Source organism: Bos indicus, chromosome 8 (assembly GCF_029378745.1).
Source record: "Bos indicus isolate NIAB-ARS_2022 breed Sahiwal x Tharparkar chromosome 8, NIAB-ARS_B.indTharparkar_mat_pri_1.0, whole genome shotgun sequence".
Classification (NCBI taxonomy): domain Eukaryota; kingdom Metazoa; phylum Chordata; class Mammalia; order Artiodactyla; family Bovidae; genus Bos; species Bos indicus.
In genome coordinates, this window is record NC_091767.1 from 52,049,275 (window position 1) to 52,068,512 (window position 19,238).

The 19,238-nt window shown below is 39.4% G+C and overlaps 1 protein-coding gene across 5 annotated transcripts in view; it reads left to right on the forward strand.

Moving 5' to 3' along the window:
- The window catches only part of PCSK5 (proprotein convertase subtilisin/kexin type 5), a 519,845-nt gene that overhangs the window by 224,254 nt on the left and 276,353 nt on the right, over positions 1 to 19,238 (forward strand). For all 5 annotated transcript variants that reach the window (XM_070794669.1, XM_070794670.1, XM_019966083.2 and 2 more), the window contains exon 9: positions 9,242 to 9,342. In XM_070794669.1, the coding sequence (XP_070650770.1) occupies positions 9,242 to 9,342 (101 nt within the window). The remainder of the gene's footprint in view (positions 1 to 9,241; positions 9,343 to 19,238) is intronic.

Consider the following 19,238-nt stretch of genomic DNA (forward strand, 5'->3'; position numbering starts at 1 on the left):
CTGGGCATGTAGTCCTTTTGTAATTATATTGACATGTTGTAAATGTAACATTTTTTGCCCTTGTAATGTATACTTGGCAGCATGCTGTACACAGTCAATGTACCATCTCTTTGTATCCTCAGAACCCTATGGAGGAAATCAGGTATTGTACCCATTTTACTGATGAGGAAAGTAAGGATTAAAAGAAACACAGCTAGTAAGTAGTAGAGTCTGAATTCCAACCAAATTTGGGTTGAACCCCCAGCCCACCTTGTGACCAACGTGCTGTCATGTCCAGTCCAAGGATGTCCAGCATGGGGCTGTATGAAGGAATGGCATTTTTCTTGCCTGTTTGAGGTTCATTCACAGTGATCCAAAAAATGAAAACGTTTGTGGAATATATAGGCATCCATTGTTTTGTACTCCTTGGCCCAGTATTTTTTTTAATATGGAAGGTAATCTTAATTTTTAAGTATAGTACATTTACTTTCATTTATATTCTTGGAAACAGTATATTCAAGTTTTATACACTCCGAATACAATGAACAATTTGTTCCTTTGTCCTTTATATCAGCGTTGTCCAGTAGAACTTTCTGCTGTAATGGAAAGGTTCTCCACTTGTGCTGCCAAACTGGTAGTCACCAGACATATGTTATTGTGAAATGTGGCCAGTCCAATGGAGGAACTTTAATTTTAATTTGTTAAGTTTTAACTGATTTAAAATTAAATATCCACATGGGACTAGTGGTAATTACATCAAGCAGCATATTTTTATTTTTATGGCTCACTAATTTTGAATTTCATGCCTTTGACCTCTTCTTAATTGCCTCAGACAATCAGTCCTCTTGCAAAACACCTAAGCCCTTTGCCAGTCTGAGTTGCTAATTCCTATGGCCTGGCATTGAGCTCTCCAAAGTTACCACGCCTTTTGTGTGATTTCAAACCAGGACCCTCTCCTGTGAGACATGACATCTGGCAGGAATACTGTTTCTCCAGAAACCACTTTTTTTATGCCTCTTTTCAAATTTTTCTTCAGGAGGACTGTTCCTCCTCACCATCCCTTGAAAGAATGGTGTGACCCTCCCCTACACTCTCCTCTTTTATCCTGTTCAATTTTCTTTCTAGTGTCCTTAGAGCTACTTAATGTGATCTTACACATTTGCTTATTGACTATCCATTTTCCATACTAGACTGGAAACCACTTGAGGTTGAAGAGTTTATTTTGTACCTTCCCAGAACCTGAGCTCCATAAATGTTGAGGCATAACTGACTCTCAGACATTGGAAAAGGTAGAAGCATCGCAGGGGGTTCATATTGCGACAGGAGACAGGTGGGTATTCTCTCTCTTTCAGAGAATCTCCTTCTACAGGTAGAAAGGTTGGTGAAAGGCAAAGGGTATTTGACAATATATTTCACATAGGAAATTGCCTGCAGGAATCCTGCTACATAAAACTGTACATCCAACCGTTCTTAGTGTCAAGGAGCATTAAAGGTCCTGTCTTTATGTAACCCTTCACTACCTCCTGAATTTCTCCCAAGTTCTGTGTTAGAGATAAAGCTTTCCTCTTCCTCCAGTCATTCCATCATTAAATTATCTGCTTCTTTTGGAACTAGTTCAGCCTTTTACCTTTTTTTTTCTCTAGTAATTTGTCTCAGTGTTTGGAATATGGAGGCCATTGTATTCCTTCTCAGAGGGGTCTTGTGAGCCAAGGTTTAGAGAATGTATGCTCTGCTCAGCCCTCTTCTGATGTCATTTTATTCATTTGTGTTCATGTCAGACTTGCTGCCTGGGGTATCTCAGAGTTGGCCTGAAAGACCAATTCCACGTGGAGGAATTATCTTATTGCTTTTAATATTCCTAAGCAGCTACACATTTCCTTTTTGCAGAAAGTACCCTCTCTCACTACCCAATTCTTTATTCAGAAGCAGTCATGACTATCATCTTTCTGTTTCTCCTTTTGATTTGGGAAATGTCATGATTTTTCATGAGTCAAAGCTAGCAAATCCAGATGTGTTTAGTTTGTATGGACATTTGATCCATATTCTCTCAAGAATGTTAAATAGAAGGGGGGGAATTTATTCCTGAAAAGTTCTAATTTTGATTGTGGCCTGAGGGAGAATGGAGATATCCACCTGCTGACAGGGAAGGAGCCCTAGGGTGGTTCCCCTGAGATTGCCGGTGATAGTCTGAAACTGCCGCCTTTGCTCGGATTGGTGACTACACTCCATAGCTCAACTTTTTATTTTGCTGCCATTTCAGAATTTAATACTTCACCCCTTACTAGCTCTTTAGTGACTGCATGTCCTTGGGCTCATGAGTCTTTCTGAGCCTCCATTTCCTTAGTTAATAAATAGTATATCTCCCTTGTAGAGTTCTTGAGGGAATCAAAGGTAATTTTATATACACCGACGTGTGCATACACCTACACACCTGTTGTTCATTGCCCTCAGTCTCTGCACTTGCTGTGTGAGTCATTTTCAAAGCGGTGGATCTAGTGTTAGCAGTGCATCTAGTAAGAGGAAGGGTCTGCTTTAGCCCCGGAATTGTATATATACACATACACACATAATTTTTGTAGGCTGCTTATAAGTTTATATGAGTCTTATTTAGAAATCGATAAAAAAAAATAACCTTGAAGTCTTTCCTAACAAGTGGGAGAGTTTAAAATATAGAACAAAATGAGTGTAAAGTAGCTTGACGCTAGTAATTCAACGTAGCCAATACTGCACCTTTGCTCTGTACTCAGCACTGAACTGAACATTATAGAGATGCAAAAAAAAAAAAAAAGATATAAGATGGCATCCTTCTTTAGTGATAGCAATCTCACATATATAAGCAAAACCTTACATTTGCACTCTACCGTTACAGATTCTCATTGCAGCATGGGAGTGGAATTTTGTGTGGCCTTGTCAGTCATGAATGAATTCTACACCAGTCTTTGTGACTTCAGTGAACACAGAAAGCTTTTAGTTGGTCTTCAGTTCCTTTTTATTTTGCTGGCTTAATAAATCAGCATCTCCTATTTTATTCATTAGCACATTTAAGACTTTGTTTCTGTCCTTGGAGCACATTTCTAATCTAAATCCAAATCGACACCAGAAATAAATTCAACCTAACAGACAGAATCATTTCATGTTTTAAAAATATCTCTTCAGCTGTTCTTTTAACAGATATGAGACAATATGGCACCTTCAAAATAAAACAGATCACAGGGTCTCAGGGAGATAGAAACTCTTAACTGTAGGGTTGCTATAAAGACTTGTCATTTATAGCCAGACTCAGTCTGAACTGAGATTCCCTGGAGAATTACATCAACAGGCTAGAATAAAAGATCCAATCAGCCCAAGTAATGAAATGTGAAATATTAGGAAATAAGAGCTTAGGATGAGAAAAAGGGATGGTTCTTCTCAGAGGGAGCCTGACTCAACCTGAACAATACCCACCCCTTCTCACCAGATCAGGACAACATCCCTAACTTTGCAGACTCCAAAAGCCATCTGCTACCCATCCTGGGACAGGCTGAAAATCTAATTTGCTGATCAAGACAGCTTTGATCTGGCATGGGGCCCGGTGTCATCTCCTGTTTCCTTCACTCTGATGGACAGAAATGATATTTTCTTGAGCAACATGAGAAGTTCTGTGGAGAAAAATTCTGTTTCTGATTTGGGTAGTGAATTTAGGGAATTTGGAGCATGCAAGATGCGCCAGCGGGACCAAACCCAAATTCTGAGACACTCTCTGAAATGGAATCGAAACTTAAAGTGCTTTGTTGTTCCGTTTTCACGTATCAAATCTCTGAACTCCCAGCCCCATGATGTGGGCTGACCCTTGAATGCAGCTTCTCCTTTAAATTACACTGTCAGAACTTGTATGTATGCATTGTGATTAATGGGGTTACCCCATGTGGTTCCAGTTTGGGCAACATCGTTTTTCTTCAAGATTGCTTCTTGGTGGTCTTTGCCTTTTCCTTCTAAAGATGGACATAAAAATATCCTGATACTGTGGCTTCTTTTAATGATGAAAACCCTGCCTTAGATCTTTCTGGTAATTTACACCTAAATATCTCCACCACTGACAGTAACTTCCTCTTGAAATGACCCAGCTGGAATTTTCACTTAAAGCAAGATGAGAAGGGAGTGAGGATGTTTTTGTTTCTTTTTTCTTCATTCCTTTTAACCTCCCTTCTTTCCATCACCTTCCTGTTCTAATCCCTTAACACCGCTACTCACTGCTCAAGTTTCATTTAGTGAAATTGATTGGGAGAAAAATATAAAAGCACGACAATGATGTTGTCGAATTCTACAAACCTATATTAATAGCATTTAACAGTAAATTGGTGTTTATATATAAAGGTACTGAGTAGCTTTTTATTTACATACATATCGTGTGTGTCTGTGCCTGCTGACTCTATTTTGGATGGGGTATTTGGCAAATCCAACATTATAAAACTTTTATTGTTCACGTTTGAGATTGGCTGGAGGTGGTTATTTATTAGATTCAAAAACACTACATACACACACTTGGAGTGTTTATTCTGGATTCATTTCTGTGCATTGAAAGCGGTGCATTCTGGTGCAGCTGAAGAATAAGCAAAGTGAGCCAAGTGGGAAAACATCATGAAAAATCTTGAATTCAGGCACAAGTCATTGAAAAAAAATAGAACTTGGCAAAGGAATGTGGCCATGAGGGTGAGGTAAAATGAGAAGAATGCAGGCAAGGCCATCTCTCAACAGCAGTGTATCTAGAGACCTGGAAAAAGGCTGTGCCTGTGGTGTTTATGCACTGACTTAAGGACCAGGCCTTTGGAAAATAAGGCTGCAGATTCACCCATATATTCGAATGAGATAGAAATCACTTTTGGATAGTCCATCCGTCACACTTCTGGGTATATATCCAAAAGAATTGAAAACAGGATCTGGAAGAGACATTTACACACCCATGTTTATTGCAGCATTATTCACAGTAAGCAAGAGGTGGAAGCAACACATCCATTCATCTGTCATTTGCCCATTGACAGATAACTCAGTAAAGAAAATATACTATATAACACAATGGAGTTATGGAATATTACAGTGGAATATTATACAGCCTAAAAAGAAGGAAATCCTGCCATAGTCTACAACACGGATGAGCCTTGAGGACATTACTCTAAGTGAAATAAGCTAGTCACACACACGCACTCACACAAAAAATGCTGGGTAATTCCACTGACATGAGGTACCTAGAGCAGTGACACTCATAGAAGCAGACAGTAGAATGGTGGTTGCCAGGGAGGGGGGTGGGGAGTTGATTAATGGGTAGAAGTTCAGTCCTGCAAGATGAAAATGTCACAGGGCTCTAGAATTGCACAACAGTGTGCATGTAATTAGCAATACTGTAGTGTATGTTCTTAAAAATTATTAAAATAGTAAATCTGTGGGTTTTTTTTACCCACACCCCCCACAAAAAGAAATACCTTTTTAAAGTCAACAATTGAATATCTCGGAAGTTTCTTTTTTAATTTTTAAACATTTTATTATTGGCGTATCATAGCTTTAAGGGCTTCCCAGGTGGTTCAGTGGTAAAGAATCCTCCTGACAATGCAGGAGACGCGGGTTCGATCCCTGGGTTAGTAAGATCCCCTGGAAAAGAAAATGGCAACCCACTCTAGTACTCTTTCCTGGAAAATCTCATAGACAGAGGAGCCTGAAGGGCTACAGTCCGTGGGGTCTCAAATAAGTCAGATGTAACTTGGAACTAAACAAATAACAACACAGGTGCTTTATAATGTTGTGTTGGTTTTTGCTGTACAGCAAAGTGAATCAGCTGTAAGTAACATATAACCCCTCCCTCTTCAGCCTCCCTCCCACCCTACCCCCAAACCACCCTCCTAGGTCATCACAGCACTGGACTGAGCTTCCTGTGCTATGCAGAAGCTTTCCACTAGCTATCTATTTTACACGTTAGTGTATATATTTTAATGCTTCTCTCCCAGTTCATCCCACCCTCCTCTCCCCACATCATGTCCCCATATCCCTTCTCTACATCACATTTCTTTTCTTGCCCTGCAAACAGGTTCATCTGTACCATGTTGCTAGATTTCATGTCTATACTTTCAGTTCAGTCACTCAGTCGTGTCTGACTCTTTGTGACCCCATGGACTGCAGCACGCCAGGCTTCCCTATCCATCACCAACTCCTGGAGCTTGCTCAAACTCATGTCCATTGAGTCGGTGATTCCATCCAACCATCTCATCCTCTGTCGTCCCCTTCTCCTCCTGCCTTCGATCTTTCCCAGCATCAGGGTCTTTTTAAATAAGTCAGTTCATTGCATCAGGTGGCCAAAGTATTGGAGCTTCAGCTTCAGCATCTGTCCTTCCAATGCATATTCAGGATTGATTTCCTTTAGGACTGACTGATTTGATCTCCTTGTAGTCCAAGAGACTCTCAAGAGTCTTCTCCAACACCATAGTTCAAAAGCATCAATTCTTCAGCACTTAGCTTACTTTATAGTCCAACTCTCACATCCATATATTAAGCATTATGCATAATGTATACAGTATTTTTAATATGTATGCATTAGTATATAGTATTTTTTTCTCTTTTTGACTTACTTCACTGTGTATGACAGACTTTATTAGGTCCATCCACATCACTACAAATGACCCAATTTCATTCATTTTTGTGACTAAGTAGTATTCTATTGCATACATATACCACATCTTCTTTACCCATTCACCTGTCGATGAACATTTAGGTTCTTCTGTGTCCTGGCTAGTGTAAATAGCTCTGCAGTGAACATTGGTGTACATGTGTCTCTTTGAATTGTGACTTTCTCAGAGTATATGCCAAGTAGTGGGATTGCTGACTTATATGGTAGTTCTAGTTTTAGATTTTTAAGGAACCTTCATATTCTCATAGTAGCAGCATCAATTTACCTTCCCACCAACAGTGCAAGAGGGTTTCTTAATGGAGAAACAGGTAGGGCTCTTTTTACCCAGATATCTCTTGAACATCCACAATGTGGAGGCTCCATGGATGGCCGGCTAATCAAATCTGTGAATCTAGAAACAACTCTCACTGCTTGCCAAACACACTGTCAGCCTCTTGCCCAGCAATCAGTTAGTCCAGAGAAGAGTACAAGACTCTTCTCTTCTCTACTGCCACCATATCTATGTAGTTATCTATATTTTTGTTCTTTCTCCTACTTCTTTTGTATCAGCACCTCTCTAGGATGGCTAAGCTGGTAACATTGTGTGTGTGCGTTCTAACTCACTTCAGTCGTGTCCAACTCTGTGCGACTCTATGGACTGTAGCCCACCAGGCTTCTCTGTCCATGGAATTCTCCAGGCAAGAATACTGGAGTGGGTTGCCATTTCCTCCTCCAGGGTATCTTCCTGACCCAGGGATTGAACCTGTGTCTCTTAAGTCTCCTGTGTTGCCAGGCGGGTTCTTTACCATTATCGCCACGTTGGAAGCCCCAGCTGGTAATATTAGAGGTGTCAAAAGGCATTAGGAACAGACAGTGAGCACTGATGGTATCGTGTGAAATGAAATCACCAAGATGTCCATCTCGTTTTATAACTGATAATTAGAGAGTCCCTTCAGACATCCTCACCCGACACCAAGGAAACTTTTAGGGGAGGATTCATTTCTAAGCAGTTATGCATTCGTTTCTTTTGGTGATGATCAAATTTCTTTCCGAATCAGCTTATCTGCATACTTTTCTTGAAGGATGCACCTTAGAAAAGCAGGGCTTTGTTTTCGCCGCCTCTGTCTCCCTGCACCTTTCTGCTGATCTTTCACCTGTTTTCCTTTCTTCTTAATTTTTCTTATAATTTTATTTGTTTATTTATGGCTGTGCTGGGTCTTTATTCTGCATGGGCTTTTCTCTAGTTGCAGCGAGCAGGGCTATCTCTAGTTTTAGCGCCCAGGCTTCTCATTATGGTGGCTTCTCTTATTGGGGAGCAAAGGCTCTCAGGTGCATAGGCTTCGGTAGTTGTGACAGAAGGACTCAGTAGTTGCGGCTCCTGGGCTCTAGAGCACAGTCTTAGTTTCTCTGCAGCATGTGGAATCTTCCCAGATCAGGGATGGAACCCATGTCTCCTGCATTGGCAGGCACATTCTTTACCACTGAGCCACCAGATATGTCCTCACTTCAGTTTTCTTATCTGTAAAATATGGGCAATGTGCTTATCTTGATGCCTGAGAAAGCTTTACCAGTGTCTTTCAATAGCTGCGATGTGAGTCCTACTAAGTTCATCTCATAAGCCTTATACCTTCCCAACAGGAGGGTTGTTAGTCCCAAGGAGGGAGCGCAAAAATGGATTCTTATCAGGGAGGAAGGATTTTTAAATCTTAGCTGTTATATGGTTTGCAAAATCTTTTACCCTGATGCTTCCTTTTGCTGGTTATGAAGAATCTGCATTTTATTTTTCTTCCTTCAGGAAATGATCATGAAACACAGGTTGAGAAATCCTGCCCTTGCTGATGGGCATGTTATTCAACCACAGCTAAAGTGAACTGGCTTCAAACCAAGAGGAGACAATGATCTGATTCTTACATTTTGGTTTTCAAAAAAATGGAAAATGGCTAATCTCCTCTAGTGTTCAAGCATGTACTTAGGGCTGTTAATTTCACATCAATTATACTGGCTTCAACCTTGTTTTCAGTGTTTGTGTTAAATGTGTCAGGATTTAAATCTTGGTTCATCCAAGTCACATTTCTGTGTATCCTAAAAATCAGTCTGTAAGCAAATGTTCCTTCTAAAACAGAACAAATCTTTTGCTTGCACCTGCAGCTTTTCCAAGGTGATAGTTCTAGGAGGGCAGGAACAAGACCCTGTACTTTTATTCCTTACGCTGATCATGCTTAACTCAGTGTCTGGTGATTGGCTCAACATGTTTGATTATTTAAAATGTTGGAGTAATAAAAGTACATTGATATTAGCTAGAGCTGGGACCAGAGTGAGGCACGTGAGGTGGCTAGGTGTAGATTTTAAGGATAAACTCGCACAACCTGTGTGTTTCTGGCCAAAGGCTCACCTTAGTCTTGACCCCAGTTGTAACACAAGTGGAATCCAATTTCCAGACCCTTCCCTTTGCAAAGTTGATTTACACAGGCAATTCTCTGGAAGTGATACGGTCACAGGAGCACAGGAACCAGGAATTTAAAACAACCATTTTAACACCCCTCCATTCCAGTTTTATGAGTACATTTCTTTCTACTTGCATGTGACTCACATTGACTCCAGAGCCCTAAATTTTCCACTTTTGTCTTCTAGATCACTACGGACCTGAGGCAGCGTTGCACGGACAACCACACAGGGACATCAGCCTCAGCCCCCATGGCTGCAGGCATCATCGCACTGGCCCTGGAAGCCAAGTAAGCCTTTACCTCCATTAGTCTCCACTGGTGACAGCCCCTCAGCTCAAGGACACTTTATCCCTTCGTTAGTATATAATCCCTAGCACAAGCCAGGATATAATCTTCACAATTCCACCTTTAAAACTTCAAAGAATAGGGCTTAACAAACGGTTCCCCTATATTAAGGGAAAAGGCAACTTTTGGGGTTATCTTCTTAAAAAATCAAACAGTGTAATTACTTTATTGTGGAGTCATAGTGTAAGCTTGCCAGTTGGCTGCAACACTCTTCTTGCCTTGTTGAGGTTTTTATTCTAGTCTGGGAATGTTCTGTGAGTCTCAGAACACTTAGGTCTGCCTACTTCTAGGCCCTTTCCCTGCAGGTCAGCAATGCAGCTCAGATTCCATGACAATAGAATCATCACAGACTCACTCTGGAGAATAACGTATGTCAAGGGTCATATGATGGGAGCCCAGGAAGAAAGGCAACCCGTTTACCATAAAGCCCTGTTTAATGTAGTCAAATCTGGTGTTTCAAAGACCCCTTTGAAAGGCCCCCCTCAGGTTATTTTAGGTTCTTGGATTAAATTTGTATGGTGGTAGTTTTCGTCTCTTCTTTCTCTAAGCACCAATAGTTTAGTTTGTCTTAACTCTTTGAAAACCCAGTAGAGATCGACACTTTCTTATCCTCAATTTCAAAAGCCAAAATGCCCCCCAAACTGACAGTTGTTTTTGCAGATCTGACACCAAAACTCATTTGATGGCAAAGCTTGCCCTAAACTAATTTGAGGCTATTTAGAGTTTTTCTTTATTGTGAAAATTCATACATTTCCCTGCAGAAACGTTAATGTATTTGATTACGAGGTGCTGGCTTGGACCTCACTGGAAGTTTTGGGTACTACATGCTAAGGACACCGTACCTGAAAAAATCTTGAATTTCAAACACCTCTGGTCCAAGAATTTTGTAGAAGGGATTGTGAACCTGCACACTGAGGCCATCGTACAAGAGGGTCATGACAAAAAAGAACTGAAGTAATGACATTAAGTGTTTTTCCAAAAATAGCTTTGCACCACTGCCCTAGGGAGGACTGGAAAGATTCTTTCATCTAAATCTGATGTAGAACAATAGCAAGTGACAGGAAAAGAATATAAGAATCATGATGAGACTTGGGCATTAATAAGAACAGTACAGTTTCATTCTCAGTATGCAGATGACTTCCCAACATTTACAGCTGATTCTTTGTAAGGCAAACAGCCTCTGTAAGGCAGTTGGGCCTCAATGTAATGTGGATTCAGTCGATTGCTAAGTCATGTGTAATTCCTTGGACTGAGACAGGCAGAAGAATGTAGACTCGGGGGATGGTGCTCTATTAGCACATTTGAGCTGCTGTGACAAAATACCATAAGCTGAGTAGCGTATGAACAACACTTATTTCTCACAGCTCGAGAAGCTGGAACAGCCAAGCTCAAGGTGCCAGCAGATGCAGTGTCTGGCATGGACCCACTTCCTATTTGGCCTTACGTGGTAGAAGGAGAGGGCAAGGGAGATCTCTGACATCTCTTATAAGTGCACTGGTCCCATTCTAGAGGGCTCCAACCTTGTCACCTGATCCCCTCCTAATCCTATCACGTTAGGTGTTAGGTGTCAACATATGGCTTTTGAGGGGACACAGATATTCAGACCACAGCAGGTACCATATCTTTAGGTGGCCTCCTGCCCCTTAGCATTGACATTGAATGTTTGGGTTTTTTGGACAGTGTTAGCTAAGTGTTAAATCATCTCAACGTATTATATCTTTTAAAGTGTTTAAAGTTTAGCAAGGAACTGGCACTTATCCTGTTCTCACTTTATAACCTTTCTCTGGACTGTTGTGACAGCACATTAAGTGTATGTGTTTCTAATTTGGTGACTAAATTGGCTTTTGAAGAATATATCATCTTCATTCTGAAATCTGGGTTGTTTCTCTGGAATATTTTTCTGTCCACAAAATACTGAAAGAAAATCAGGAATTCTTCCTGCATCTCCCTGTTCCCCCTATACCCCCACCAAAAAGAGAGAAATAATCTCAAACGTGGCAACCAAGTACTATAACTATGGCTATACAACCACATGCTACTTAGTTACTTAAAATATTATTATAACACTAATATTTTCAGCAATAATTCCTTTAACCGCTATTCAAGTTCAAATGAAAAATCCTTAATTTTATGCCTCAAAACAACACACTCAGTTGGATAAAGTTGCTTTGGGTCCAGGGAACACACTGGAAAGCTGCCTGTTTTCTTTTCCCTTGCATTTTGAGCAAATTTTGAGTATTTTTTTAAGATTGATTTTTGCCAAAACTGTGATAGGTGGAAGTTAAGTTCGTAAAATACAGCTTAGGTAGAAAATCCACTATATTTTAAGGTTTTTAATGGTCTAGTCCAATGATTTGGCCACGGTATATAGTAAACAACCTGATCATATGAGAAAGAATAAATCTTTCCATACATCTCCATCAGTTTGTTCTACAGGCCAATCTCTGCTTGTAAGTGAAGCTGAACATTAGGGGAAAGAGGTCTGAGTACCTAAAGAATGGGTCAAACATGGTTAAACTAGCTTCAGTAAGCAAGAGGCCTCCCACAGGAGAAAAAGGATCTGAAGCTAAGAAATTGTAGTGAGGAACTCAGGTAACAGTGTACCATGGTTGCAGTTCTAAAGCTAAGTTTAACCCTGGCAAGTGTACGTCACCCAATCACTCAGCCTCTACCACCAGTACTTCTTAGCAACACTTCAACACTGGTAATATTTTGAGATTCAGCCTTTACTATCACACGTTGAAGAGCCTGATAGTAGTTCCCCCTTATCCATGTTCCAAGACCCACAGTAGATGCCTTTAATTACAGATAGTACCAAGTCCTATAGTACTATGTTTTTCCCATAAGTACATACCTGTAACAAAGTTTAATTTATAGATTAGGCACAGTAAGAAGTGAACAACAATAAGTGAAAATAGAACAATTATAATAAAACACTGTACTAACAGTTATATGAGTGTGGTCTCTTTCAAAGTATCTTTTGGAACCATAGAACTGTACTTACTTTTCTTGTGATGCTGTGAGATGATGAAATGCCTCCATGATGAGAGGAAGTGAAGTGAATGGCATAGACATTGTGATGTAGTGTTAGGTTACTGTTGCCCTTCTGACGGTGCATAAGAAGGAGGGTCATCCTTGGGTGATCTGGATCATCACGCCATGGTTGGGGATCCCAGGAGAGACGGAGCTGGACTGTATGAAATTTCATCACACTACTCAGAATGGTGTGCAATTTAAACTTATGAATTGTTTCTGAAATTTTCCACTTAATATTTTTGGACCAGGCTTGATGGGTAATTGAAACCACAGAAAGAGAAAACAATGATTGGGGTGGGGAGGTGGACCACTATACTCCCTTATAAAAGGAGGGAAGAGAGAGACCCAGAGCTGGGCAGAATTCTGGCCCAGAACTCTGGCCAACACTTCGGATACACACCGCCTGCTCAGGTCTGATGAGTCCCTGAATGAGGCTGAGTGTTCTGGTGAAAAACTGCAGTCATTGACTGCCAGTCCCCATTCAGCTGCATGTCTTAGCTCTTCCTGTCCGACGAGGAGAAATGCGTCATCTCTCACAGTGTCACTAGTTTCGAGTAGTATTCACTTGGGGAAAACTCTCACCTCCCAGCTTCCTTACAGCCTGCTTCCTTTACATCCGCAAGTGCTTGCCTGCATCAGCAGATTTGCCTGGATCAGTAGGATTATGGCTCTTACTCTGGATGCTACTCCAACCATTGACCCCTTTGCCTTCTGAGTCTTCTTGTTGCCCTAAGGTTGGAGCTTTTCTGAAAAATATTCTTGGAAAATTAAGGGAAGAGAAAATAAATATAAGACATAGAGACAAATAAGTTAAAAGTGTTCTGATCTCTTATCTGAATGCAAAAAAAAAGTTTGATCATTAACTCTGCTGTAATAGGATTTGTAGGCCATCCTTATCCTATAGGGTTTGTAAGAACATGTGTTGCAACAGTCTCCACTGTAACACACTGCTGGACACTGTGGTAAAAGTGCACCATTCCCCAGACTGGAAGGATTCTCAGATCCTCCAAAAAGCTGCCTCCCTTCCTTTTTTGCTCTGAGTCTGATCCTCTTTAAGCTCTACAGCCACCTCTGACAGTCTGATCATAACTTTACCTCTCTAATTACTAGGCAACTTCCCCCTGTTCCCAAGGATGCTCCCTGGGTGAAAGAAGCTTTAAATATTTTCCCTTCTAAAAATTATGAGCAATTTCAGAAGAAGAGAAATCACTGGTATCTTAAAGGAGAGAAAACTGTTTCTGTGTTGGGGTACCCTCATCACATATGTATTGATTCAGAGACTTACAATATTTCTCTAATTTGGATTTTGTGCATTTGGGAGTAGTTTTCTGTTTTTTTTTTTTTTTTTTCCGAGTGAATAGGGAATATGTAATCAGTGACTACAAATAAATTATCATTTGGGTCATCGCTACTTAAAACGATGTCTTTTTAAATAGTATAACTGAAAACATTTAAGTAAAATGTGTCCTGGAAGCAGGTTTCTTTATTTTTTATTGAAGTGTAGTTGATTTACAATTTTCTGTTAATTGCTGCTGTACAACAAAGTGGCTCAGTTTTATATATATATACATATGTATATGCACACATTATTTTTGAAATATTATTTTCCATTATGGTTAATCATAGGATGCTGAACATAGTTGTTCTCTGTGCTGTACAGTAGGACCTTGTTTATCCACTCCATGTACAATGATTTAGGTTGGCTAACCCCAACCTCCCACTCATGCCTCCTCCACACCCCTCCACCTTGGCGACCACTAGTCTTTTCTCTGACTGTTGAGTCTGTCTCTGTTTCATGGATAAGTTCCTTTGTGCCATGTTTTAGATTCCGCGTGTAAGTGATATCATATGGTACTTGTCTTTCTCTTTCTGACTTGCTTCACTTAAGAATAATAATCTAGTTGTATCAATGTCACTGCAAATGACTTTATTTCGTTCTTCTTTGTGGCTGAGTAGTATTTCATTGTATATGTGTGTATACCACCTCTTCCTGATCCACTCATCTGTTAATGAATATTTAAGTTGTTTACATGTCTTAACTGTTGTGCATAATGCTGCTCTGAACATAAAGGTATGTGTATCTTTTTGGTTTAGAGTTTTGTTTGGATATATGCCCAGGACTGAGATTGCTGGATCATATGGGCATTCTGTTTTTAGTTTTCTGAGGAACCTGGGAGCAGGTTTCTTAAATGAAGAAAGTAGTGAAACATGACTAATAGTTTCGAGTGAACAACCTAGAAAAACATCAAGTCACATTTGTAAGGTGCTTTGTATCTCAGTGCTAGTATATATTACCAGTATTCCAGACAAGTAGAAAGAAAAACTATGTTGCTAGCAAATGATGTTTTATATAAAATGGTTTATAAAATAGAGTTGAAATAACTGATATTCATAAAAACATAGTGTTCACGATCATAAACTCTGTTTTACTGAAAGTTTTCCTGCCTTGAGTCTGCAACTATTAGCAGAGGAAAGCCATTTTCATAGAATGTTTTATATGTTAAATTATCAGCATTAGCTCAAGAAATTCAAAATATAAGTTCACCAAAGAAACCTTTTTGCCTTGAATTGCAAGTGGTCTCTCATTGGAAATTTGAATAATATGAACTTGGCAAACTAGAAATGTTGCACAGTGAATGGTAAATAAAAGGGACAGAGTTGGGTAGAAACATCTGAAATTATTTAGGACTGATACAAGGAATCTGCCATGAATTCTTGTTTTAAGTGACCTAAAGCCTTTTCCTCAGATTTCATATCTCAGGGACCAGAGGGAGAGTGCCCTTTGAGAACATATAATATATCTAGATCTAAATAAATAAATTGGGGTGGTACCTACTATTCTGTTCTACTCTGTATTCTATAATATGTTTTCCATTCTATACATATATCCAATATCTGCATGTATGTATTCTGTGTATACTAAAAATAGACCCGGTACATTGAATGTTAGCTCTCCTTGGTATCTGCTAATTCACTTCTTTCCTGTCTGACTTTTTGTGACCCTATGGATCATAGCTTGCCAGGCTCCTCTGTCCATGGGATTCTCCAGGCAAGAATACTGGAGTGGGTTGCTATGCCTTCCTCCAGAGGATCTTCGCAATCCAGGGTCTCTTATGTCTCCTGCATTGGCAGGCGGGTTCTTCACTACTAGAATCGCCTGGGAAGCTTGCTGCCCTTGGTATGCCACATATATGCATGCATACATACGCACACATTCCTAGGTAGGCTCAGCTACTTTCTTTGTCTTATCTGTCTGTTCTCTCTTATTTAAATTGTCCTATGACCATTGGTTTACAGAATATACCATATAGATATATCTAGAACAAGATTGTAGAATGTATATAGGAAGAATATACTTCTCGATAACTTAGACAATTTCTATTCTTGTACAGAAGATGTTTTTGTATATATTAGCTTCCAACAAGGCTTAAATTCTTTGAGAGTAAAGATTGTGCCTTACAGTCTTTATTAATATATATGTAATCAATATCTATTGTATTTTAAAAATAATTTTTTAAAGCATCATGATAGGAGCTAAGTGAATTAGGCAGGGCATAATATAAATATTTGTAAAATATGTCATTTGTTTTCAGAGGATCTTTTAATCTCATTAGGGGTGCAAATGGACACTAACATTCATGTCTGAACAGTTTAAGAAAGTCATTGAAGTAGTTTTGGTGGAAGGGTGGTGGAGGGTGCAGGATTTGGATGAAAATCTATACCAGACTTGATCCAAATTGGAACCTTTGTGTCGTGACACCTTAAGTACAATGTTTTAAACAAGGTCAATTCTAAATAAACATTAAATATCCATGTATTTCAACCTTCTTGTTTTTTGTACAAAGGAAATGAAGTTAACGGAATTGCTCAATTTCATATATTTTTACTTTTCAGTTTCTCTCCTTGATACTGCCTAGCAACTTCTCCCATGCACTGTTCCAGTTCATCCTACCCAGTTTATTTATGATTCTTTAGAACTGGGCTTAATCTGGGTAAAATAAAGACATGATGTTATGCCCTCTTTTAGCTTCTAAAAGAAGTTCCTTTAGCTTAGATCTTCAGTGAAAGGGATAATGTGAGACATAGAAAGATCTACACGCAAAGAATTAAAGACGTGTTGGGCCACAGGATGATTCACACCATATGCTGTTGGTTTCAAAATACTATCCCCAACATTCTTTTCTTAGGTAATTAAACCTACCATCTGCATGTCTTATGAGCCCCAAATGTCCATCTGTATAAACTGTATGCAGTTCCCATTTATCAGCCACTTCTTGTCTGTTTTACCTTTCACTGTAATCTCTCCCTTACTCATGTATACTTCCAATGCAGGAAAAATATGGGCCACTGCCAAAAAAATTTGAAATGCAATTATTTTGAAAAGTTAATACATAAGACAATTGAAAGGGAGTCTGGAGTTTTTAACAAACAAGTTAAAGTAACTCATTGAGGGGTTCAAAGTTCTCAAACCAACCGTCTTGAAGGGAGACCACATAGGAAGTATGTGATGGGCATAAACATTCTAAATATTGGAGTGAGCATCTTAGGCCTGATACCTTGTAAACTGTTCTTATCTTCTTTGTTTTGTTTTAATTAGAACCACATTTCAGGATAAAATGTTCCATTAACAATTCTCCCAAGGGCCACATTCAGCTATATGAAATGCTGCAGTGGGTGGAGAGCATGAATGCATTTGGTTATTGAGGTAAAATAACAGTGGATATACCAGTTCTTTCCTTTTAGGAGGGTTTTATTTATTTCAACGAGAACTTAGCACATGCACAGATAGTGAGTATACAGGCCTGTATGCCCAGGATCTGTGTAATTACAGGGTAAAGAAGGAGGTATTACACATGCCCTTCCTTTCACATACTCTTAATGTTTCTCATGTAGTGTTGTAGTTCTGGCATAGAACTGAGCTGAGATTTCTGGCATGAATGGCTGGGCTATATTCTGCAACAAGGGGACAGAAAATGAAAACGTAGTCAAGGAGGAGGGCTGAAAAAAAGGGGTTTGTGAGGTAAAAACAGCACATATTTCCATATGAGGCTGAGCAGACAGAAAAGGGATGTACTGCCCTGGGTTGTTCCCTATAGTGAAATAATTGTAACCAGACCCACAGAGCAGTTACCACGGGCCTTCTGCCAGGACTGTGCTTGAAAATAGCTTTGTTATGTCTACACACACACAGACAATACACTGTCCTCTAGCACTTTTCAAGTTCAAATATTGTAGAGCCAATTTTCATTGAACTCAACTTTGTAGCTTAACTGATGGTCAGTGGTTTAAAACAATGGACCTTTCAAAGTTATCCTTTACTGCTAGAAAGGTCCTGGTCATTAGGCTTAGTCACCTTGTATTCTCTTGAGATTTAGCCAGTGTTTTCCATCTCCTTCCTAAGATAAGGAAACTAAAAAACTTGATGGATGATTGAGTTGCTCAGAGACTCAACTGAGAACAGAGAAGCTCTCAGGTTATTATTATTCACTGAAAGTATGTTGCTCTTAATACTGTAATAATAAAGATTATTTCTTATAATAAACGTTATTTCTTAATAATAGTTCTCAGTCTTGTTGCAATCCCCAGAGTTTTTCACATATAGCTGATCAAATGTCATTTGCAAGTGTCATATATAAAAATGTCTCAAGTTCTGAATATTCAAATTCTGATTTAACATAAGCAGTAATGCTGAAAGATCGGGGGTGGGAAAGGTCTTTACAGTGTCCTCTGGGATTTGACTGATTTGATAGCACTGATACCATTATCTGTGATATGCGATCCTCTCCACCACCTTGACAGAAAACTGTCTGAAAGGACACTATATCTGAGAATTCTATAAGTAATGACACCACTCTGAAAAAATACACGTTAAGAAGTTTCTCCCAGTTTAAGTCCACACAAAAAAGAGGAGGTATAGAAGAAAGGAGTTTGGAAGGAAATTTCTCATTTTTCTTATCTCTGAAAGTTGTATAAAGGGACGATGGGTATTGGTAACTCTACACAAGGACATCACCAGATGGCTAACACCAAAAGCAGATTGATATGTTCTTTGCAGCCAAAGACAGAGAAGCTCTGTACAGTCAGCAAAAACAAGACCAGGAGCTGACTGTGGCTCAGACCATGAACTCCTTATTGCCAAATTCAGACTTAAATTGAAGAAAGTAGGGAAAACCACTAGACCATTCAGGTATGACCTAAATCAAATCCCTCATGATTATACAGTTGAAGTGAGAAATAGATATAAGGGACTAGATCTGATAGAGTGCCTGATGAACTATGGATGGAGGTTCATGACAGTGTACAGGAGACAGGGATCAAGATCATCCCCAAGAAAAAGAAATGCCAAAAAGCAAAATGGCTGTCTGAGAAGGCCTTATAAATAGCTGTGAAAAGAAGAGAAGTGAACAGTAAAGGAGAAAGGAAAGATATACCATTTGAATGCAGAGTTCCAAAGAATAGCAAGGAGAGATAAGAAAGCCTTCCTCAGCTATCAATGCAAAAAAATAAAGGAAAACAATAGAATGGGAAAGACTAGAGATCTCTTTAAGAAAATTAGAGATACCAGAGGAACTTTTCATGCAAAGATGGGCACAATAAAGGATAGAAATGATATGGACCTAAGAGAAGCAGAAGATATTAAGAAGAGGTGGCAAGAATACACAGAACTGTTCAAAAATGATCTTCATGATCCAGATAATCATGATGGTGTGATCACTCACCTAGAGCCAGACATCCTGGAATGTGAAGTCAAGTGGGCCTTAGAAAGCATCACTATGAACAAAGCTAGTGGAGGTGATGGAATT